The sequence below is a fragment of the Talaromyces atroroseus genome, assembly GCF_001907595.1.
Source record: "Talaromyces atroroseus strain IBT 11181 chromosome Unknown scaffold_13, whole genome shotgun sequence".
In the NCBI taxonomy this organism is placed as follows: Eukaryota; Fungi; Ascomycota; class Eurotiomycetes; order Eurotiales; family Trichocomaceae; genus Talaromyces; species Talaromyces atroroseus.
In genome coordinates, this window is record NW_017971445.1 from 331,143 (window position 1) to 353,645 (window position 22,503).

The window sequence follows — 22,503 nt, forward strand, 5'->3', positions numbered from 1 at the left end:
ACCCAGTTACAATCCAAAGACAGTTGACAGGCCCCATGCCTCCATCTTCTTCCAGCTCCCGCACGAACTCTCTAGCCTTTGCTAGGACCGATTGCCACACCTGTGCCGCGAATCGGCGTCGGTGCGATAGGAAGCGGCCGAGATGCTCGTCCTGCTTCGCCAGGAATGTACTCTGCGGCGGGTACCCGATGCAGCTAACATGGTCCAAAAGCAAGCCAAGAGCAGAAGACATGTTCTCAAATTGCAAAGATGATCCATTCTATATAGAGCCTCTGTCACTAAAGGCTTCTTTTCAACTCAGAGACAAAAGTAGCCGGTCTCGGCCTCATAGACCTCGGAAATTCAAATTTATTTTCGAAGATGTCCCAGAGGCGAAGAAAATTTCGACTGTACCATTGTGTGAGACTCAAAGCAGGCAGAGCTCTACTTTCTTTCAGCAAGGTGACTTGGCAGTGGGAAGGCCTAGCGGCCTAGGTACACCACACAGTACTATGCTTAGGATTCCTGAAGATAGTATGCACGGTGAGATGACGAGACACCCTCTGCTAGTATTTACTGTTCTAAAACATAATCATTAATACAATGAATATAGCTAGGAATCCAATCCTCAATGACGATATAGGTCCTTTCGCAATAACCCCTCCAATTGACTGCTCTTTCGAATCCTTTGATCGGTGGAGCGGTATTCCTACTGGTACTGTAGATACTGCGGATGCTATCCCATCTAGCGATGTCGATAATGCCACATCTTCAACCCCTATGTTTATAGATCCACGGCACTTGATAGTCTTGACTAGTCCTATACTACATCAAGACTTGTTTGGGAAATTCGAGCCCTTACTTCGCATGTGTATGTCACAGATTCCATTGGTCAATATATATACCTAACCAGGACTGGCAGATGATCAAGAGTTTTGTATCACGCCACTGAGCGGAGATATTCCCAGTAATCCTCTTCGATGTCGTCTGGAAACTTGCCGCGCATCCCGTTCCTTGTTACATGCTATCCTAGCAGTATCTTGCTACCACGCTGGTAGACAAGGAAGTAAAGATGACTATCCGATAACTGACGTTGCCGATCATCAGAATACTGCCGTGGAACTGTATCGGAAAGAACAGAACATGTCGTATGGAGTGCAACTTCTCGACACAACAATTGTACTATTCTTATGCAGGGTACGTAGGCAGAGCTTCATGTCATTTTTCATTGACCTAGATTCCAACTCAAAATTAGGCAACACAATGCGCCTTTAATAACTGGGCTACTCACATTTACGAGGCCGGGAAGCTCCTCAAACTCTCTGGTGGACCAGGAGCTTGGTTAAATAACCGAAAAGTCCAAGCTCAAGTTGTGTTGCTTTTGTGGTATGTTATACGTAATTAAGCTCTAGCGACCATTGCTAAGTATCGTACGTACACTGACCATGACCCTTAAGGTGGGACGCAACTATAGCCCTTCTCTCACGGCAGGGATGTTTGCTCCCTTATTCATACTTTGAAGCCCTACTATCTTTAGAGGATAATCAGTATTGGAGTTTCTTCGACCTTGTTGGCTGCCCCAGAGAATTAATTGTCCCTCTCATGCAGCTAGCAAATCTCGCCGAAGAAAATGAAAAGGCCTTATCGATGCGATGGACAAGATTTGACCTAACACTTGTGGACGAGATTCAGAATTCCATCACGAACTGGAAAAATAGTAACCCAGATATTGATGAGGATCTATCAGAAGAAGCAATGCATCAACAACGAGACCGGTGGCATTGCACTGAGGCATGGCGATACGGTCTCTTGATCTACATCACGCGAGTCTTTCGATGGAATCGGGAAACGAGCGTGCCAAAAAAACTGGCAACATATGCAAGATTTATCTTGGAGCACGTTCAGTGTTGTCGTCGTACTTCCATCGTGCAGAAACAGGCCTTTCTCCCTCTCTTTTTTGCCGGGTGTGAAACCAAGGACGGGTTTTCGCGACAGAGTATTCGCGATTATTGTCAATATTGGGATATAGCTTCGGGCTATAACCTCTTCAGTAGCGCAGCTTCATTGCTTGAAGAAGTCTGGATGGGGCAAGATGGGCTTCATGGTGATAGAGCCTGGTGGGGGTCTGTAATAGACAAGAGGCAGGAGCTCAGAAGTTCGTTTGGAGAAGCTCCTATGCAATTTTGTTTTGGATAGACATGGACTTGGCTATCTAACTTTCATTCATTCTCACACATTGGAAGAATTGAAGAGATTTTGCTACACATTCATAACAGATAGATAGACGAGTGTTGATAGTAACAAGACTGAAAATATTGAGAATCAAGATGAAAGATTGTAGTCGATTGAACCAGGTAGTTTCTGTTTGAACGTCCACGCAGTAAATGTCCATAACAGGAAAGCGAGCCGGAAAGGGAAACATTTAGTTTGTGACTCGTGAGGTTGCCTAATTAGGCAGAGGGCTATCTCCCAGACTTGCTCAGTAGATCATTTATCAGTACAATGTCATTCAATCACGTAAGATAGCAGGCATACTTCTATATGTTCACGGTCTTACGATATAGGAAACGGAATCCAAAATAGGACAGCCCTCGATTGTTAAAAGACGGCATTTTCAACTTTACGAAAACTTACAAATGAGCACCTGGGTGTATTTGTCTATCATTCTTATCAGATCGCTGTTAGATAGGCTTAGACCATGTCATCAACTAATCGCATCGATCAATCATTCGACGCCTCTAAAAAGGTCCAATCTTCAAAATCGCCAATTCCAAAAGTCCAAGCCTTCGAAGGCTCCGCAGCAACTGTGAATGACATAGTCAATGCACTCAAACTTGCTGGAGGAGTTATCGTGCGCAACTTCCTAGATTTGAAAGACATAGATCGGATATTGAAGGATGTCAATCCATATCTAGATGCAGACAAGCCCTGGGATGGTATGTGAAAATACCAGCAGCCACTTTTTCTTTTTCTCTTCTTCCTCTTAAAGTTAAGGTGCTAATACCAATTGATAGGAGACTTCTTCCCTCCGGAGACACGACGAGCTTTTGGCTTAATGGGCAAATCTCAGACGTTCGCGACATCGATTGTCGGGAATCCGCTCTGGATTGGTGTCACTGATTCCTTGCTCACTAGCCATATCAAGTATAATTGGGTTAGCAACATTATATACCTGATGCTTTAGAGAGGAGATATCAGCGCTAAGATGAAATCAGGTTGGCGACAAGAACGAAGAGAGTATCAGTTTCCCCCAAGTCCACAACACCATCGCTTTTCGTATTGGACCTGGAGCAAGAGCCCAGGCTCTTCATCGTGATGATGTCCCCCACCACCCTGATCACCGTGCTGTTGCTGAGCATGTCCTCGGTAGAGACTATGGTGTTGGTTTATTTGTCGGCGCCACGCGAAGCACAAAGGCGAATGGTATGTCTCATGTACTAACCCAAGGTTAAACCTGATGTCTGCATATATTGAACTCACTAAAATGTACCATCATCGATGGCTGCCCGAGGTTGTAGGTGCCACCCGCTTTATTCCAGGATCCCATCTATGGGACTACCGAGAAGGACCGCCAAAAGAAGAGCAAACTGTCTATGCAGAACTGAACCCTGGTGACGCCTTCATGATGCTTTCGGGATGTTTTCATGGGGGTTCCGCGAATGTGACGAAAGATGAGGAACGTGTCCTCTTGTCTACGTTTAGTACTAGGGGCTGGTTGAGACAGGAAGAAAATCAGTACTTGGCGAATAGTATTGATTCGATTCGGGGACTCCCTCCAGCGCTGCAGGAGCGGATGGGATATGCGGTGAGTCGGCCATTCTTGGGCTGGGTAGATCTTCGAAGCCCGATGTTGTTGATCAATGCAGATGAGTTTGAGTCCCGGGAGGATCTTCTGTAGATACCTACCTAGGTAGCTTGAATAGGCAGCCAATCTATGGGGAAGTAACTTGCTCAAAAAGGGATACCGATATGAAATATGTCTTTATGCACGTGTATAACTAGATTCTATCAGAAAGGCAATGATAACTCGCTAGTCTGTCGTTATGCCCATGTCCCGTGTATGTATATGAGCAACCACCGCTTGAAATAAACATGAAAAACGGACTGGGAATGTCACTTGGCTACGTATACCTTCGTAAAATTCTTCATCAACCGACTTATCAACCAAACAAAGAACCCAATGGGTCATTCCGTCGATACCTGTTTCAAAATCCTCGCCAACATTTCCAATTTTCTATATGTAGGTTAGTCTTTTTGTTGATCTATTCGTGAGTCGTTCAATAATTCAGCGACAAAAGACGTGCCCCAGAAAGCGCTTTTATGATTGCCAATTTGTTAGTAACTGATGTATATAAATAGTGAAAGAAAAAGTACAAACCTCGTATACTTGGAAACGTATTTCCAGAGCTTCTGGTACCTCGCGGCCCTCTGCTCCGCCTCCATGGATACGGCTTGATGATACGCTTGAGCCAAGTCCTCTGTATTCCACGGATTGACCACTATGCTCCCGTTCAAACTCTGAGAAGCACCGGCAAACTCGGAGAGGATTAGTACTCCCTGCCCCTTCTGCTGGCTCGCAATGTACTCGAAAGATACGAGGTTCATGCCATCACGTGTAGAAGACACAATGCATGCATCAGACACAGCATAGAGAGCAAGCAACTCTTCGAAATTGACTGATTTGTGCATGAAATGAATTGGCATATAGTCGACGGTACCTTTTAAAACCAAAGAGTTAGGAGATCACCCAAACCAAAGTAGTTGTAGACGACTCACCAAACCGGCCATTAATTCGTCCCACCAGTTCATTCACCACTGCTCGCAGATTGCGGTATTCTTCAACGTCTTCTCGGCTTGGGACAGCTACGAGCACCAGAACCACCTGGCCCACCCATTCAGGATGATTGGAAAGAAATACTTCCAATGCGTGCAGCTTTTGGGGAATGCCTTTGATGTAGTCCAAACGGTCTACACTGACCATCAATTTCATGCCCTGAAACTTCGATTCGAGTCTCGAAATACGACTTTGAACATTTGAGTTTTTCAAGCCTTCAAGGAATTTGTCTGGATCTATGCCAATCGGGAACGCCCCGACAGCCACCGACTGGTTCTTGAAGAGAACAGTATTTGGAGTTGTGTTAAGGTTCCTAGATATTATGAAAATTAGCAGCCTTCGGTGAATTCCCGATATCATCGTCGGTATACGTACAAAATGTGAGTACAGCTACTCAAAAAATGGCGTGCATAATCAAACGTGTGGAAACCGATGAGGTCGCAATGAAGAACTCCCCGAAGAAGGTCAGCTCGAACTGGTAAAACGCGGTAAATCTCACTGCTAGGAAATGGCGTATGCAGAAAGAATCCAATCTTGATATTTTTCTTTCCTAAATCCCGTAAACGTTCCCGCAACAGTTGAGGTAAGAGCATGAGGTGGTAGTCATGTACCCAAACCAAATCCCCGTTTTGTGCCTCGTTCGCGATAGTCTCCGCAAAGAGTGCATTGGCCTTTTTGTACGAGTCCCAAGCAGACTCGTCAAAAACTATCTCTCCAGGATGGTAGTGAAGCAAAGGCCACAGGATTGAATCTGTCGTTCGAGATTAGTCGAATACACCTCATGATGTTAGGACAAAACAACAGCGAATATAATTCTCTGGGTGACGCACTCGAAAATCCATTGTAATGGCGATCCGCAAGCTGGTCATCAATAAATACTGGTGTCGCACCGTATTCTTCTTTTAATCTCGTCTTCACCGTCGTAATTTCATCTTGCGGGACCTCCAAGCCAGGCCACCCATACCATTGAAATGTCGTCGTCTTTGCCAGGCCACTCAATCCCGTAACTAAGCCTCCGGAAGACATGGAGAAGTCATATTTTCCATCATCCGAGCGTCGAACTGTGATAGGTAGACGATTTGACACCAAGAGCAGCCTTCTATTTTCAGACTGCGACGGTACTGTGGCCATGGGTGCGATTTCTATATTCGATGGACTATCGAATTTGCCTAGCCTCCCAGCCTTTTCCTTTTATGCCTTTTCTACCTATTCTTTTGATTCGGGCCGACTCAATTCTCTGAATGACCGGCACTAGGCAGCGAGATGAATGTAACAAGCCCTCGTAGTCAACTGAGCATTCGCCGATAGGCCGCGCAATTTCCAGTCGACCTAGACTGAGAAGACTGATGTCAGTTATCTAGAAGAAGAAAAAAAAAACTACGTAACTAATGAGTCACGGCCGAAGCCGAGCATTTCGTTGGCGGGGAGCAGATATGAGGCGACTCGGAGCCCACCTGTGGATCTCCCAGGGCAAAGCGTGCTCACAGTTGCAGAAGCCCGTCTGTCCAAGACATTTTTAGGTTTGCATATCCTTCTTACCTGCAGCAGAGTCTGTGGCGGGAGCCAGATTTTCTTGTTTTCCTGATGGTATTCCATTCAGCCTTCGAAAGTGCGGAATTTAGACATCAACAAAGCGAGGCAGGCCGCCGGCAGCCAATCAGGAGGCGTCTATGGGTCCCCTGAGACGACTGCGAAGAAGACACACCAGAATTTCGGTCGAGAAGCATCAATTTTCGGCTTAGAACCAGCAAAAGTGCTGGCAGGGGGGAGGTTTCTGCTCGATGTCAAGTGCAGCAGAGAGAAAAAGAGTCGGCGGTGCTTGCAGTTTGTGGTCGGTCAGTATGATTGGCGGCATGGCAGGAGCTCAGCATGCGCACCTGCCTTCTTCGACAAGGAGGAACCCCCGCAAAGGCCGCAACCACCGCAAATGCATCCATCTATTCATCCATCCATCCATCGTCCGCTGTCGCATTCCTGTTAAGGCATTCCATGATCTTCTTCGGCTCAACAATATCTCGCAATGTGAACAACCCGTGTGCATTCAATGAGTCCTCTACCCTTCCGATCAAGTTTCGCTTCTAAGACCAGAAGGGGAAACCTGCCTGCAGAAATCCCTTACCTCGTCGTCCGCCAAAACTTGATCGCCAACTGAGTTCGTATTTAAGGCTCGAAAACCTATCTGAATCGCGTCGACTTGTTCTATCTCTCTAGAAGCTGTTATACGAGTACTACTAGCAGTCAGTTGCATCCATGACTCTCTACGTAGCCTCTCTGTAAGGATACCACACCCTTTACACAGAGGAGGAACATTTAGGACTAACACGGTCAGCTTTCTACCGTACACTATAGACTTCAAAGCGACTGGAATCCGACATGGCCAGGGGTATTTTGATGACCCCGGTACTCCTCCTGGTGAAAAAGCGAAAAGTCTAGCAGGTCTTCATCGGAGAACACAGCCAAACGTGCTTTCAAGGGAATCTGAAAATCATGAGACGATCTTCAAGCCGTTTTACGCACTACAATCAGCGTCAGATGAACCCCAGGCACCGGCGCCGACCGAAGTCCATGTAGATTCTTGGGGTTCAAGTCGCAAATTTAACCAACCCAAGTCAAAGGCTGTCAACCCTCCTCATTCTTCTATTCTCAGCCGCCCTAGTATCATTGACGGGTCTGCAGATTGGCTGAACGATCATGATCCAGAAGAGCCAGCCGCTCCGCAAGCGTTATTGTCTGATGCTGATTGGGTAGTTAAATCAGCTGTCCAGGGGAATGGGGGGCTTCGCAACGCCATCGATGCTGCCGTCAAGGCTGGGATTGTCCATGACAAGGTTTGGGTAGGCACTCTGGGCATGCCGGTAGACTCGCTGAAGGAAGGCACACGCAAAAACATCGCAAAGCAACTAAGTGAGGAATTCGACTCCCTTGCAGTATTTGTCGGAGATTATGAATTCGAAGGCCATTATTTTCATTTCTGCCGCAACGTCCTCTTTCCAGCTTTCCACTATCAGATGCAGGAAAGCCCACGCCACAAGGAATATGACGATCACTCTTGGAAACAATATGTTACGCTTAATGAAATCTTCGCGGACGCAATAGCAGCTAGATGGCGACCGGGGGATCGCATATGGATTCATGACTATCATCTCATGCTACTTCCCCAGATGCTACGAGACAGACTTCCCCAGTCCGAGATTGGCTTCTTCATGCACACCGCTTTTCCTTCTTCTGAAATCTTCCGCTGCCTGACTGCGAGGGGAGCTCTGATAAAAGGGCTCCTCGGAGCCAATCTAATTGGCTTACAAACTGCGGAATATGTCTACCACTTTCATCATACATGCAAGAGAATTTTACGGCTGGATGTTTCTACGGATGGTGTTCATCTACCCGAGCAGATAACCCCCGTTCAGGTGTTCCCCATAGGCATTGATTTGGATCTGATGAACTCCCAGAGAGAGTTGCCTGAGGTAAAAGAATGGGTGTTGAAGATTAAGGAGAAATACAAGGGCAAGCGTCTAATTATCGCAAGAGACCGCCTGGATGCTGCGGGTGGTATCAAACAGAAGCTCCTATCTTATGAAAAGTTTCTGAAAAAATACCCTGCATGGCGGGACAATGTGAGTGATTTTGATACCTTTTTAGGAATACGTAGTACATGTAAGCTAACTAACATCAAAACAGGTTGTACTAGTTCAAGTTGCCTCGTCATATTCCCCTGACTTCACCGATCTCGAAACCCAAATAACTAAGATTGCAATGCGAATTAATTCCAAGTACTCAACATTGACTCACCAGCCGCTGGTTTTATTGAAGCAAGACATCTCATTTACGCAATTCCTCGCGTTGATGTCGGTCGCGGAAATTTTCATGATCACTAGTCTTCGCGACGGCATGAACCTTTCTGGACATGACTTCGTCGTCTGTCAAGACGGGAATTCAGGCATTTCTCAAAAGCACGGGTCACTTATTTTGAGTGAATTCACTGGAAGTGCCTCTATCTGCAGCGGCTACGACTTTCTTGTCAACCCATGGGATTACGTTCAATGCGCTGACGCCATAAATCGTGCTCTAGTCATGTCGCCTGAAGAGAAGAAGAAGAATTGGCGCTTTTTAACAGACCGAATGGCGCGGCACACTGCCTCAATATGGTGTGACTCATTTTTGCATGCACTCCACCAAGCTTATGAGGTACAGTCGTCACAAAAATTACATAAAATTCCCTCGCTTTCCATAGTTGCTGTGCGAGAGAAGTACCAAAGATCCAACACTCGGTTCATCATTATAGAAGACCAAGCCATGTTTCCTTCACTGCAGGTTCACGAGGAAGAAATGACTGCTTCAGACTTCACAGGACTTTCTATGTTACGGACACTTTCATCGGATCCAAAAAATGTTGTTTACCTAACAAGTTCACGAACACCGAAGCAGCTTGAGTCGAAATTAGGCGGAATATCGAGTATTGGGTTCATTGCAGAGAATGGAGCTTTCTTACGAGAGCCTGGGCAGGCTAAATGGCAGCAACTATTAGGAGAGGGAGATACTCTAAGTTGGCGCTCGGGTGTCCACAAAGTGATGGAATACTTCCAAGAACGTACGGAGGGGGCGTCTATTGAGGAACAACATTTCTCGCTCACATTCAGATACAAAGATGCAGTTGATCAAGTTTTCGCCGATCGACAAGCAGCAGAGTTGAATGACCAGATCAACAGTTCGCGTGGAAGCATTCCTATCCGCGCAGTTCAAACAGATGGCGCTGTTATTGTCGAGTCTACAGACGTAACTGATGCCACAGCTGCGGAATTAGCGCTCCGAAGAATCAGCAGCCTTGATTCAATAATACCAGACTTGCTTTTCATCGCTGGAAACGCTCGTAACACCGAGACTTTGTTCAGCTGGGCAAATAAAATTGAGAAAGAAGGCAGAGTTCCAAACGTCGTCAGTGTTGCAGTGGACACTACCCAGGAAAGCACGGCAGGGGCAATGGTTGTAGATGATACTGCATCTTTGATAGCTGAACTAGCAAGTCTAGCTAGTGGTAGCATGTCATTCAAATAGAAAAGCATGTCTCAGCTAGCTTCCAATCAATCTTCCTTGTTTCTAGATTTTAGCAAGCATCAACCACCAAGATGTGTGAGTTCATTAAAAACAATACCGTCTCCATTCCCCCTCTCTTCTCCTATCTGGATACATAACACTTCATAAACGATGGCATTTAACCAAGTCTAACCCTTTTCCAGACTCTCAGACATTCAAGCATATCTGCTGAAGAGATATTGACATCCTCCGATTGAGCCTGATGCACAACAGCAACAAGCGCGGCCGCATAGCAAAATGCAACCTTGTTCTGAATCAGAACATCTAATTGCACCTTCTGCATGCCACCAAATTGGCTCCAAAGGGCCCATCTCTCAAGAATGTCAACTATGACTTTCGCTTGAGCGCTGTCGACAATCAATATATACAAAACGGCTTTTGCCACATCCTGAATTTTGTAATCTTCGGGAATGACTTTCTCGCGCACGAGATAAGCCAAAGTAGCTTCGGCTACTGTGCCATTATCTAATCGGGGCGACTGAATGGCTTCAATGAACCGTCGCTGTTCGTATTCGCGCAGAGCATTTTGTCGGGCGATGTGCCGCATATGAATATCATGAGCCTCGCGCATTGACCTGATGCGCCGTGCTTCTGTGGCCTGGCCTGGAGGCATTGCATTTTCCAATCGTCGTTCGTAAATTTTCTGCTGTGTACGTTCGGTCATCTCCTGGGGGGTCTCTTGGAGACGTGGTGGCGGAGAGGCCCATGGGGGCACTTCATCGTTGCTGAGCATGTCTAGTATAACCATTACACCGCATGGAACTGACTTGCGTTTGACAAAGCTTGCTAGATGAGATGGAATAGTAAAAGTGCACATGTCACAGTTCAAGGTTTGGCACATCGCCGATGCACTGGAAATAAACCAAAGTCTGGCCGTTTCCCCAAGATCATCAATCTCGCGGGTCTCGCCGGTAGGTACCCCCTCAGCTTCGAATGATACCTTTCGGACATGGTCACCGTCAACTTTGAATCGAACGCTATCATTGGGAACAGTAGTAATTTGTGTCTTCATATTATCGATGATCTGAATAACAGACTCAGCGGTAGACGATTCATTTTTGGAAGTTGGTTCGGCAACGAGGGTATTCTCGCGGCTTATGTCTTGGATGGGAGGCTCATTCGACGAGCCTTGCTGGTCGGGAAAACTGACCTGTCCCTCAAGGATGGGAGAATTGGTTATTTGGTCGTTTTCGGTCAATAATTTTCGATATCTAGGCTGCTCTAATCTCATCCAGAACGGTGGCAGGCTGTGCGCACCTCTAGAATCCCATTCCGCTTTCCAGTCTACTTGTAAACTCAGAACACCGTCTGCATTGTTTGGTGGGGTCACTTTAAGGACAGAGCCTGGGATGCCTCTAGGGGGCAACAACAACACAGTGCCAGCCGGGGTCCACAGGCCAATTGATTTCAACATGCGCCATCCTTTCGGGTCGGGAACAGCACCGCGATCCAGCAGAAAAGCAACGAGCTCTTCAAAGTCGATGTCCGCCTCGGGTATTCTTAGCTCGTCTTTATACTGGCACCGATAAAGTTGCTTCCCTGTAACCAAAGTGTTCCAATTGAATATAGTCCAATTCCCGCCTTTCAGGAACACTCTGTTTGAATTCAATTTCCAGTATTCTAAATCTATCTCTCGATCGAGTGGTGTAATGGTGCATCGTGGGAGTTCAACCTCGACAATCCCTTCAATCAGACTGCCGCGCGTAACGGCAGGATTAAACAAACCATGACGATCGAGGGTCTTGCGGATCGATCGTTGGACGAGGATGGCGCGAACGAACGAATACAGGATTGGAAGGACTCCTAGCACGGCGAGAGGCACGCCGATATAGGTGATGATATCAGGTGCGGAAACCCGGTTGGCCATTCGGTGGTTGGCTTTCGCACACTGCGATGTTCATTGTTGTGAGAAAACAGCGAAGGTGGAAGGACTATGTTTTGAGCCGCTCTCCGAACGGAAAGCATAACTAGATCTCCAAGGCTGAATCTCAATCTAGCCCTGAAGGCCGGGGCCGAGGCTTGGAGGATAAGCCATCTCGCCTAAGATTGGCGAATCAGAGCAGGTGGCTCCGGTTTAATCTGAGTTAGCTGCATCGCACTAAGCGGTGGTGGTGGCGCTGCCGCCCTCAAATTTGAAATTGTTCATGACTTATTCATTGCTGATTATTTTTTTAGGGGCATAAAGTAGTGCGGCATGCTAAAAAGAGCTGAATATTCATGAATGTTTTGAAGACGTGAAGTCAAAAAGAAAGAATTCTTCTTGGGGAAGCTGCCACGTGAAGCATTCGGACTAGTCCCGATGGAGAATAGCGTCCGATATGGGCTTTGTATATGTTTTGCCGCATCGGGAATGAGCCTCGGCATCAACATCACAAGGCATGGAGACTGCCCAATAAACCCAGCTCTAGGATGAGTAAGGCATAAAAACTATAGGATATATACTTCAAGCCATGAATAGCTAATGGGACTATTACAAAAAAGACAATAAAATCCAATCAAGACCGCTTTCCAACGGCCTGTGATGAGCGTGGCCGGATCTTGAATAATTTTGGATTGTACATAGGGAACAACACAACAGTGTATTGCGTAAAAAATAGCTTTTAAAGGCAGAATATACAATACAGTATCATTCCAAACGGTGCTATTGAGACTTGTAGTGACTTTCGGGTTGTCTCTTCAATTAACATTAGACAGAGTTCTCGCTCCCACGGCGATTGTCGAATACAATGCAGGACTTTCATATGGAGGACTGCTTCTTGTGTAAACACATCGTAGACCCTCAATATTAATTCAATCTACGGCATTTGTTGCAATGACTACTGTATTGTCATTCTTTGTTATCCAAGTATAGATCAGATGAATAGCCTTAGTTCACACACATTCACCCAAAACAAGATAGCCAGGGCTTTCCATGCTCATATACAACACGATTCATGCAGCAATCAGCAGACTTACTAAGACCGCTCTCACGATTTGTGGTCGTCTTCAAAGAAGACGAGATCAGGGCTTAACACAACGCCGAGAAAAAGTGCCTTCATGCCACTTCCCACAAATCTTTTAACACACAATGAACATGACTCTTCCCCCTTTCAAAATTATTCTCACAAGAATCTCCTCTCTCCCCAATCTAGAAGATTTTATCAAGAAACTCGTTTCATTGCCTCTTTCAACACCAAGATGTCACCCTACGAGAAGCCGGTTGACGAGAAAAAGAGAGTTGACTATAACAAACTTGTCTGCGCTGCGAATGCCATACGCGAGCTGATAGCCAGAGATCAAAATAGGGCTCTGCCGTTAGATATCTTTGGGCTACTCCAAGAGTGTCACAGGCTATCTGAAGCAATCAAGGTTGAAGAATGTGCTTCCGAGGATCCTATCAGCCTAACTCGAACACGAGTGCCCCATCCAAAGCAGATTCGTGTGTGGAGACACTTCCCAGAACTAGGCGACGCCGTCTGGAACGCAATGGCCGAAGATGGCTACATTAATGGTCAATATGTATTCCCATCCCCTGCTGACTGTGACGTGGCCCTCGAAGGAATGGAGTCTGTTAGCTCGGCGAAAGGCGTGTATGTCTTCCGGCATATGACTGTCCATCGTTACATGCGTCTTATATGGAGGAAAGTAATGGAAGACGAATATTTGCGAATGCTTTCCTTGAAAGAGGTTTCAGATATCTTGGTTGATGAGGACAGCTTCCCCTCATCGGAGATGCATGTCAAGATTGAACGAGACGCAAACCACTGCGTATTTTATTGCCTGGTTGGTAGGCAGAGAATTCCCCTTTTCTTCGTGCAGTATGTCGCCCCACAGCATCTGTCAGTCGAGCAGATAGCAGCTGGCTCAAAACGTGTTCAAAACGGCAATCTGTCTATCGCCGAAGGAGAGACCCACGACCCCTTTCTTGCAGCACTCTTTCAGGCATTTGGCTACATGGTTCAAAATGGGATCTTTCGAGGAATTGTTGATACTGGCAAGACTCTTATGTTCCTGAAGATCAGCAAAAAGTCTCCCGCCGTGTTGAAACTCCATCGTCACATACTACACGGCGACGAAGTTTCAGAGCCAGATAGGTATGATTTACGACATACTGTCCTCAGCGAATACATTGCACTCGCGCTGTTCTCGATTAAAGACAGGGCACCCACTCAGCAGTGGTGGAAGATTGCAGTCCGTCTGGAGACGTGCCGAGTCAACGCTTTCAGCATCACAAAACGTGTGAATCCTCTGAGGCTTCACCCTGCACCGAGCCAGGCACCCGTGATAAGGGCGTATGAAGGCACCGCGTTTTGCACCTCCAGATGTCTCGCTGAAGTTCTTGCTGGCGGAACTCGATTCGACCCGGAATGCCCCAATAGTGAGAAGCACCGCCAACATGGCTGTGGGCTGAATGCTCTTGAGTTTATGCACGCCCTCCGACATCAGCTTCTGACGCCCACCCCAACCACAGAACTTCACCCGTTACACATGAGGGGCCGTGGACACCAATATCTCAGGGGGGTTCTAGAAGGTTATGGGTATACCTTTCTCGTCAAAATGGCTGAATATGGGCATGCCGCTGAGCTTGACGATGAGCTTGAGATCTTCAGAGCGCTTGCATCCCTGCAGGGGATTTGTATTCCTGTCTGCATCGGTATGCTAGACCTTGATACCACGCCTGGAGCAAATCTCATGTACTACGGGAGATTTTTCCACAAGATGATTGTCCTCAGTTGGGAGGGGTTGCCGGTGCCTCTGGTTTTTGATGCGGGTGGCTTCCGGCTGCTAGAAAAGCGTCGATCAGAAATCCGCGAGAAGATCGAGGCGCTTGGTGTGACGGTCTCACGGGATATCAGTTGGAAACATCTTCTCTGGAACAAGCAGAGCAACCGTCTCATTTTGAAAAATCTCTAACAACGGTCCGATGAGAGGCAGGTTAGCGGTTAGCTGGAGAGTTAGGGGGTGCTGAATTCTTTTCATCAAGGAGTTTCCATGTGCGACGAGGCCTTCATCTTTCTCTTTCTTTCTCTTACCTTTCTTTTCACTTTTTCCTCGCTTCATCCTCATGATTCTTTCAGTACGATAAGATCATGCTTTTATTACCGGCTCACTTTGTTCCTGTCTTATAATATCTCCACTCTTGAAACGAGAACTAGAATGTTAATTATAGTGAACTAAATTGATAAAATGATCTAGTGCATGAAATGTGACTGCCGAGGGGTTGATCATTCCACCCCAGATAGTCCTAAAAAAATCAGATTCCTTCAAGCAAGTAAACCACCACCAATTGGTAGCAAAATACTGTGGTTCTGGATTTCTCATATACCTTGGATACAGTCATCAGGAGCTGAAACCTACAAACACAACCAAAACGGCGGCATAAGCTGCCCCTGAGGCAAGCCCTTCCTGGCCCTTCAGATGCCTCCCTCAAAATGCCAGTGCTAACCAAAATGTCTGCTAGTTGCTCTATCTAGATTGGCAATAGTGACTGAAGCCCCTATAGATATAGGCCATTCGACTAATTAATGCGGTTTATGATGGCCTTATTCTCCATCCATCGCTCTACATTTTCGGCAGTCTCCTCGTACCACGTATGCATGAGTCCTTCCTCTGTATAGCCCATGTGCGGCGTAAGCAGCAAATTGCTTCGTCCTCCATAGCCCCATTCCTGCGAACGCCACCGGCTAATAGCAGGCAATGGCTCAATATCAAAGACGTCCAAAGCTGCACCACCAATGCCGCCATCTCTCAAAACATTATACAGAGCGTCCTCATCAACCAGGGCGCCCCTCGATGTATTCACCAATAAAGCCGAGTTCTTCATCATCCCCAGCTCCTTCGCGCCAACAATGCCCCGAGACCGCTCACTCAAGACGTAATGCAGAGACACAACATCAGCACGTTGAAAGAGCTCTTCTTTACTCACAGCCCTGAAAGTAGGCGCATCCGGATCCGCGCCACCTCCACTTCCTCCATAAACAGGAAGACCCATTTCTTCAGCCTTCCGATTCGCTTTATCCTGAGTGAGATTCTCGCTCCAACAAACCACTTCCATGCCCCAAGCCAACGACCCAACGCGTGCAACCGCTGCGCCCAGTCGACCCAGTCCGACTACACCCAGAATTGCGCCCGTGAGTCCCTTGGCAAGCTGCGTCTGCCATCCCAGCACCGCCGGGTTTTTCATGACAGCGTCATCATTTGCTATATTGCGTGCGAGCGCAAGAATCAGTGCCCATGTGTGCTGTGTTGTGGGATGGCTGCCGCCTTTCTTGATATCAATTTTTGGGCGAGCAATACATGTATAAGCAGGGCGATTATCCGTGCGGCCTTTGCCGGGGGCTGCTGCAACTATGATACCAAGGTCTCTGGCGGCGTCCAAGTCAAATGTTTCAAATTGAGTGCCTGTTGCTAACAATAGTTTTAGATTTGGTAGTTGTCGTAGGAGTTCAGCAGGAAAGGGAGTGCGTTCACGCATGCTAGATATGATTGTGAATGGTTTTAGGCGGTCGACCAGAGCCTGCTTCTCGGCCTGTGTTGTTTGAGGGTGGGTGTATGCAGGAAACGAGTCTTGGAATATGGTGATCGGTAACTTGTCGCGCGGAATTTGAGAGAGGTGCTTGTGTGAAATGCCCAGGTAATCATCTAGGACGGCCATGGATGGTCTCTTGGAAGAGCTGGTAGAAATTGACATTGTACGGCCATATGATTTTTGGAAGGCTTTGGCGTGACATTTTCGCATGAGAGACATTGTGTGATATATCGCTTTCCTTTTTGTTCTCTCCGGAGTATATTACTATAGTTAGCTAGAATTGTCTGTTGAATAATTACTTTTAGCTAGGCAGTCCGACTGTAAAATGCAGCAAATATCCGACTTGCGGAGGTTCTCCGAGGGTCGGAAGCAGATCACATAGAATGTACCAAAAGGGCATGGATAAATTATCGGCATGGAAATCAAGTCATTCATTTTAGAGTCGCGAGGAAGCAAATCCGTAACTAATTCATAAACACCCGTTTCAATCTAATTCTAAGTTTTCTAATCGAACCCTGGTGAGATTTTCTATATCAACCACGGCATCCCAAATCAGTGAAGGTTCCTAGACTAATAACTCCATTCAAAACCTCTTCATCTTTCAGAAAATTGCGCTGCAAGTCTTCCAATCCGGACGAAAGCTCGGCGAATCGTAGATTTTTGCATCGTTCTGCTTCTATCCGTGTCGCAAGGTCTTGGTCGTCGGCATGAGCTGATAGCTTCTTTTCAAGCACATCTATTGTTATTTCTCCTTCTCCATCTCCGCCCTTCAAACTGGTCGGATCGATCGGTGACGTATCTGGTGGTAGTACATTGGACAGAAGCCCAGATGCAGAAAGTATACGCTCGGGGGACACAGTCAGACGACCCTTTTTAAAAACACACTTAGAGACGGAACTCGCATAAACAGACGACTCAATCTCGCTCGAAGACAGCGACGTATTAAAGGGCTTCATATGAACTGATTGTTGTTGCTGTCGGTCTTCCACAAGATCCGCAACACAAGCCCTAGGCACGATTTTCCCCCTGCACACAAAATGGGTCACAACATAAAGCCACTTATGATCCCAAGTCATAATCCGGGACCAAACCTCGTACGCATGGCCTGTTGGAATTTCCCGTTTGAAATGCGTATAAGTTGATCCCAACATGGCAGTGATGGTGCCTTTCTTCCCTTCGGCGGAAAGCTCTTTGTCTGTTTTGGCGACTCCGTGAAAGCATAGGAATGAGAGAAGATGGGAGCGGCTTGTGTCGAGGTCGGTGAAGTAGGTGCTGTTGGATTTATGGAAGTTGAAGTCGCCTTCGAAGAGGGCGACACGGGTTTTTGTGATGATTGGTAGGAATACTAGAGGTAGCCCGTGTACTTCTTCTTTTATGCCGTCGTTTTTTATTTGGCGGAGCATGGTTTGGTTCAGAGGTTTACGAAGAGCTGCAGTCACCATGGGGATGAAGAATCGGTACTATATACACACAAAAAAAGGCTGTGAGATTTGAAGCGTCTACAAGGAACTTCCAGGTGAAATAAGAGACTTACGTGCCATACAAATGGCAGACATTTGACATTAAAAAATGCAAATAACAGCCAAAATAGCCTCGAGATACGCAGTCGGAGTAGAAGTAATCTGACACGTTTGGTATAAACCCGAGGATGCATGATTACCGCCTGGGCAAGAGATTTCATCCTTGTTATTTGATTCTATATGCAGGGGACATAAAGAATGCTTAAATAAATAAAGAAGGGAACGTCAGCTCAAGCTTATCGGAGGACCAAGTTAGTAGTTTGGGTTGAGCCGAGGTTCTTGCCTAAACGGGTAGTCCGTATCACATGCACTCCGCAGCCCTAAGACGGTTCATGGTGCAGTTCTATTCATGGTCATGATAGTGCATTACTTGAAACTATCAAATTATAGCCTAAGACTATTCTATCAACATGAGAAATGGGGAAAAGAAGGCAATCACCACAAGAAATTCCATCTCTCCCACCACCTCTCCTTAACAACCGGGACGTTCTCCGGGTCACTCTGCGCTTCTTCCAACGCCTGCGCAAGAGGAATATCACTCAAATTAACCCACTTGGTCCGTCGGATCAGTTTGTAGCCTCCAAATGCCACGAGAACTAATGGGATATCTCTGTTGTAGAAATAAAATTAGTCTTGTCTTATAGACACGTGGTTGGAGAATAACGACTTACAGATAGCTCGACACGAAATCCGACGGGCTCCAGTTGCCAGCGGTAAATACAGCAAATCCACCAGTGAATAAGATGATTATGCAAGATACAAGAGCGAACCACGATCCGTAGACTAATGATAAAATAAATTGTCAGTTAGAAGACACGCACAAACATTCAAGATGAAAAGGTCGTGTTGGACAACTACTTACACGTCCAAGAGTTATGCCAGGGCAATTTTGTTGCAGGAATCCCCTGCTTCTTGAGTGCTTGAATCAAGCGTATGTGGTTCCAGGCAACAGTGATCCAACTAACCAGCGTACCGGCAGCAGTCAAATCGACCAGCCACCAGAAAACGTTCAGGGCGTCGTTGGATACACACATGTATGCGAGGAACGAGAAGGCCATCTGGACCGCGACGCACATAAACGGAATGCCGTACGGAGTCGTCCACAGCAAGAATTTTGGTGCGTGGCCCTTGACCGCAAGCCCATACAAGGTACGTGTGCCGGCAAGTATGGCTTGGTTAGATGAAGACCAAGCAGATGTCAACACCACGGCATTCACAATAGACGGAATAGCTTTAATGCCCGCATCACTGGCCGCGATGACAAAGGGGCTCTGGGCGGCGGTTCCCGAATCATTATCGAGTCGGGGATCAGCGCTAGAGACTAGCATGCCCACGATCAGGATGGCCACCACGTAGAAGAGGGTCACTCGAAGGAAAACCCGTTTGCATGCTTTGGGGATGTTTCGACGCGGATTCTGGGTTTCTGCGGCGGCCATTGCCAATGACTCAACGCCAGCAAACGAATAGACTGCATTGGACATAACGGCCCAGAAACCCAGGAATTGTCCCCAGGCCCCTGTTCCGATGTATTCGACAAATGGGCCAGGATTCTTCCAATAGTGAAAGCCGAGGCGTTGTTGGCCGGGGACACCGCCCAGGTCAATAACAAGGCCCATGATCACGACGCCGATGACAAGGAGGATTTTGAGGATAGCAAAGAAGAACTCAACCTCTCCGTACACGCCGACAAATATGATTGCGACCAAAACGGAAACCACGATCAAGATGGTAACCCAAACAGCAGGGTTAACAGAAGTGTTCCAGTATTGGATCAACACCACTCCGGCAGAAATCTCGCTCGGCACGCTCTAATTCAATAAGATTATCATTTATACGCAGTTCTGGTATTGGCTTGCAGAATGCGAATGAGTACTCACCATCCAGTTTCCGTAGACCAAATTCCAGCCTACGGCAAACCCGACGGCGGGATCTATCAGGATTTCGGCATGGCGCACAAAGGAACCTGTAACGGGGAACAAAGCTGACACTTCACCTAGGGCGAACTGGATCGCGCAAACGATGATACCGACGAAGCCGTAGCCTAAAAGAGCACCCAATGGACCGCCTGTTGCGATGGAACCTCCGAGACCAAGGAAAAGACCCGTTCCCTACACAAGCCGATCAGTAACTGACTGTATTAATGAGAAAAAGAGAGAGAGAGAAAAGAAAAAAAAGAAGCATACTATAGCTCCTGCAATTGCAATCATCTGCACATGGCGCTGCTTGAGGCCGCGGGCCAGGTCTTTGCGCTCATGCTCGTCGACAAAATGGACATCACTGTTGTAAACATGCTGTGGCTCCACGGCCACGGCGTCCCCTCCATATACAGGATGCTTATCGAAGTCCGCCATTGCGGCCGTTCTGTTTGTGATACCGACCGAGGGCTTCGGATCAACAAAGACCGGAGAGGAAAGAGAAGAGATTTTTCCTTTCAGATTGTGCCATCGGACAAGGTGGATCACGACAGCTCCAGCTCGCGCGTCTATGCTTATCGACGTCCAGTCAGATAAGGTTGCTTCAGCGTTACATTCCGCATGTTGACATTTTTTTTATTTCTTTTACTTTTATTTTGCGCCGAGCTCCAGCGTGCTAGTGTGCAAAAACAGGAAATTTTCCAACACTAACATAAATCACGCCATCGTCGACTACGAAGGCCAGCTGCGGATTAGCTTTGCGCTCGTCGCGTCTTCTAGGAGAATGAAAGTATGGCAAGAAAGGAAAATTTGAATGCATCCACCTTCATTGGCTGATTGTTCTTGGCTACACGTGGCACGTAGAGGGGTAGGGTTGGGTTAATCACGTGCATTTAGTAATCAGTGAATAACCACTCGTAGTTATATATATTCATATTTAATATATACATCGAACTAATGCAACCGCCACTAGGCATTCACCGGATATGAAAATGATGTGTGATACACAATCAAGCATTATTGGGTAGTAGGTAAACTCCTTGGGTAAGGTTCTGACAACGAGAGATCTATGTACAAGACGTCCTTACAAAATATTGGAACAACCAACTCCTGCCATTCCCCGCCAAACAGCTGTCTATCGTGTACCTAGGTAAATAATGGTAAAGATAACAGCAGAACAAGGTAAGCACTAAGCTTAGTGACTGTTTTTAGCAGAAAACATAATTACCCCGCCTGAAGAAAGAAGGCGAAGGTTATCGCTTCTTTGTTTCTTGTGCTTTCTAAGCACCGTATGACATACGGAGTATATATATATAAGAGTATTGGGCTCGAATCTGAAGGGAGCTGTAAGGGTGAAAAAAGGCATAACCAACATCATGGCTGCCAACGACTCTCGTCTATTTACGCCTCTTAAAGTCGGCCGTCTGGACTTGGCTCACCGCATCGTCCTGGCGCCAATGACTCGCTTTCGATCAGACGAAGCCCAAGTGCCACTGCCCTTTGTCAAGGAGTACTACCAACAGCGCGGCTCCACGCCAGGCACCTTACTCATCACAGAGGGAACACTAATTTCGGCGCGCGCAGGGGTCTACGCCTGTGCGCCAGGGATTTATTCTCCAGCGCAGGTTGATGCATGGAAGGAAATCACCGCTGCAGTGCACGAGAAGGGATCATACATATTCCTGCAACTGTGGGCGTTGGGTCGTACCGCGACACCCGAACTCACCAAAGCTGCAGGCTACGACGTCGTAAGCAGCAGCGCCAAACGTCTGGAAGAAGCCAATTACGCTGGCAGCGAGTACGCCACGCCGCGGGCCCTCAGCGAAGAAGAAATCCAGCTGCACATCAACGACTATGTGCAGGCAGCCAAAGCGGCCGTGGAGGTGGCCGGCTTTGATGGCGTGGAGATACACGCTGCAAATGGGTATCTGATCGATCAGTTTACGCAGGACACGGTCAACATGCGCACGGATCGATGGGGTGGCAGCGTCGAGAACCGGGCTCGATTCGCCCTCGAGATTACCAAGGCTGTTGTCGCGGCGGTGGGCGCTGATCGAACGGCCATCCGCTTCAGCCCCTACAGTGTGTTCCAGGGGATGCGCATGAAGAACTCGGAACTGGTGGCGCAGTTCACGTATTTGGCCCAGCAGCTGGCGGCGTTCAAGCTGGCGTATGTGCATCTCGTAGAACCGCGCATTTGTGGGTATTACGATATAGATAATCCCGATAACCACGATGTGTCGCTGCGATTCTTTGTGGATGCGTATGGCGAAGCGTCGCCGGTGATTGTGGCCGGAGGTTATACAGCCCAGACGGCGCGTGAGGCGCTCGAGGTCACGCACAAGGACCGGCCTGTGTTGATTGCCTTTGGGCGCCAGTTTATTTCTAACCCGGACTTGCCCTTTAGATTCAAGGAGGGCATTGAGTTGACCGCTAACGTGCGCAACAAGACATATGCGCCCATGACGAAGGAGGGCTATATCGACTACCCGTTCAGCGACGAGTTCACTCGTTCCTTGGAGGCGGTGGCGTAGATGCTCCGTTTCATTTTACATAGATATATATATATGCACCGTCTAGTTGTTTTCAGTTTAGTGGATTATTGACAATCTCGAACTCGTATTTCATTCGATCTACTTGTACATGTATTCGAGAATA

General features: G+C 47.3%; 10 protein-coding genes across 10 annotated transcripts; 5 read left to right on the plus strand and 5 right to left on the minus strand.

Annotated features, from left to right (window-relative positions):
• Positions 1-491: 491 nt before the first annotated feature.
• UA08_08160 (hypothetical protein) lies at positions 492-2,175 on the plus strand (the record flags this gene model as incomplete). Its single annotated transcript, XM_020263053.1, has 6 exons — positions 492-522; positions 593-850; positions 902-1,176; positions 1,235-1,365; positions 1,406-1,409; positions 1,528-2,175. 6 exons carry the CDS (start codon positions 492-494, stop codon positions 2,173-2,175), a joined length of 1,347 nt encoding a protein of 448 aa, XP_020116559.1.
• A 502-nt stretch (positions 2,176-2,677) lies between these two features.
• On the plus strand, positions 2,678-3,877 carry UA08_08161 (hypothetical protein; the record flags this gene model as incomplete). The annotated part of the gene is made up of 4 exons (XM_020263054.1): positions 2,678-2,915; positions 2,994-3,133; positions 3,195-3,402; positions 3,498-3,877. The coding sequence occupies 4 exons, from the start codon at positions 2,678-2,680 to the stop codon at positions 3,875-3,877; spliced, it is 966 nt and encodes a 321-aa protein (XP_020116558.1).
• A 437-nt stretch (positions 3,878-4,314) lies between these two features.
• UA08_08162 (Alpha,alpha-trehalose-phosphate synthase) lies at positions 4,315-5,944 on the minus strand (the record flags this gene model as incomplete). The annotated part of the gene is made up of 5 exons (XM_020263055.1): positions 4,315-4,321; positions 4,358-4,697; positions 4,756-5,126; positions 5,189-5,564; positions 5,644-5,944. The coding sequence occupies 5 exons, from the start codon at positions 5,942-5,944 to the stop codon at positions 4,315-4,317; spliced, it is 1,395 nt and encodes a 464-aa protein (XP_020116557.1).
• A 1,119-nt stretch (positions 5,945-7,063) lies between these two features.
• Positions 7,064-9,865, plus strand: UA08_08163 (hypothetical protein; the record flags this gene model as incomplete). The annotated part of the gene is made up of 3 exons (XM_020263056.1): positions 7,064-7,086; positions 7,143-8,427; positions 8,492-9,865. The coding sequence occupies 3 exons, from the start codon at positions 7,064-7,066 to the stop codon at positions 9,863-9,865; spliced, it is 2,682 nt and encodes an 893-aa protein (XP_020116564.1).
• Positions 9,866-10,022: 157 nt separating this feature from the next.
• Positions 10,023-11,771, minus strand: UA08_08164 (hypothetical protein; the record flags this gene model as incomplete). Its single annotated transcript, XM_020263057.1, has 1 exon — positions 10,023-11,771. One exon carries the CDS (start codon positions 11,769-11,771, stop codon positions 10,023-10,025), a length of 1,749 nt encoding a protein of 582 aa, XP_020116563.1.
• Positions 11,772-13,081: 1,310 nt separating this feature from the next.
• Positions 13,082-14,797, plus strand: UA08_08165 (hypothetical protein; the record flags this gene model as incomplete). Its single annotated transcript, XM_020263059.1, has 1 exon — positions 13,082-14,797. One exon carries the CDS (start codon positions 13,082-13,084, stop codon positions 14,795-14,797), a length of 1,716 nt encoding a protein of 571 aa, XP_020116562.1.
• Positions 14,798-15,401: 604 nt separating this feature from the next.
• On the minus strand, positions 15,402-16,631 carry UA08_08166 (hypothetical protein; the record flags this gene model as incomplete). The annotated part of the gene is made up of 1 exon (XM_020263060.1): positions 15,402-16,631. The coding sequence occupies one exon, from the start codon at positions 16,629-16,631 to the stop codon at positions 15,402-15,404; it is 1,230 nt and encodes a 409-aa protein (XP_020116561.1).
• Positions 16,632-16,945: 314 nt separating this feature from the next.
• Positions 16,946-17,854, minus strand: UA08_08167 (hypothetical protein; the record flags this gene model as incomplete). The annotated part of the gene is made up of 1 exon (XM_020263061.1): positions 16,946-17,854. One exon carries the CDS (start codon positions 17,852-17,854, stop codon positions 16,946-16,948), a length of 909 nt encoding a protein of 302 aa, XP_020116566.1.
• Positions 17,855-18,367: 513 nt separating this feature from the next.
• On the minus strand, positions 18,368-20,283 carry UA08_08168 (hypothetical protein; the record flags this gene model as incomplete). The annotated part of the gene is made up of 5 exons (XM_020263062.1): positions 18,368-18,542; positions 18,604-18,715; positions 18,795-19,740; positions 19,810-20,040; positions 20,116-20,283. 5 exons carry the CDS (start codon positions 20,281-20,283, stop codon positions 18,368-18,370), a joined length of 1,632 nt encoding a protein of 543 aa, XP_020116565.1.
• Positions 20,284-21,221: 938 nt separating this feature from the next.
• On the plus strand, positions 21,222-22,379 carry UA08_08169 (Chanoclavine-I aldehyde reductase; the record flags this gene model as incomplete). The annotated part of the gene is made up of 1 exon (XM_020263063.1): positions 21,222-22,379. One exon carries the CDS (start codon positions 21,222-21,224, stop codon positions 22,377-22,379), a length of 1,158 nt encoding a protein of 385 aa, XP_020116715.1.
• Positions 22,380-22,503: the final 124 nt, after the last annotated feature.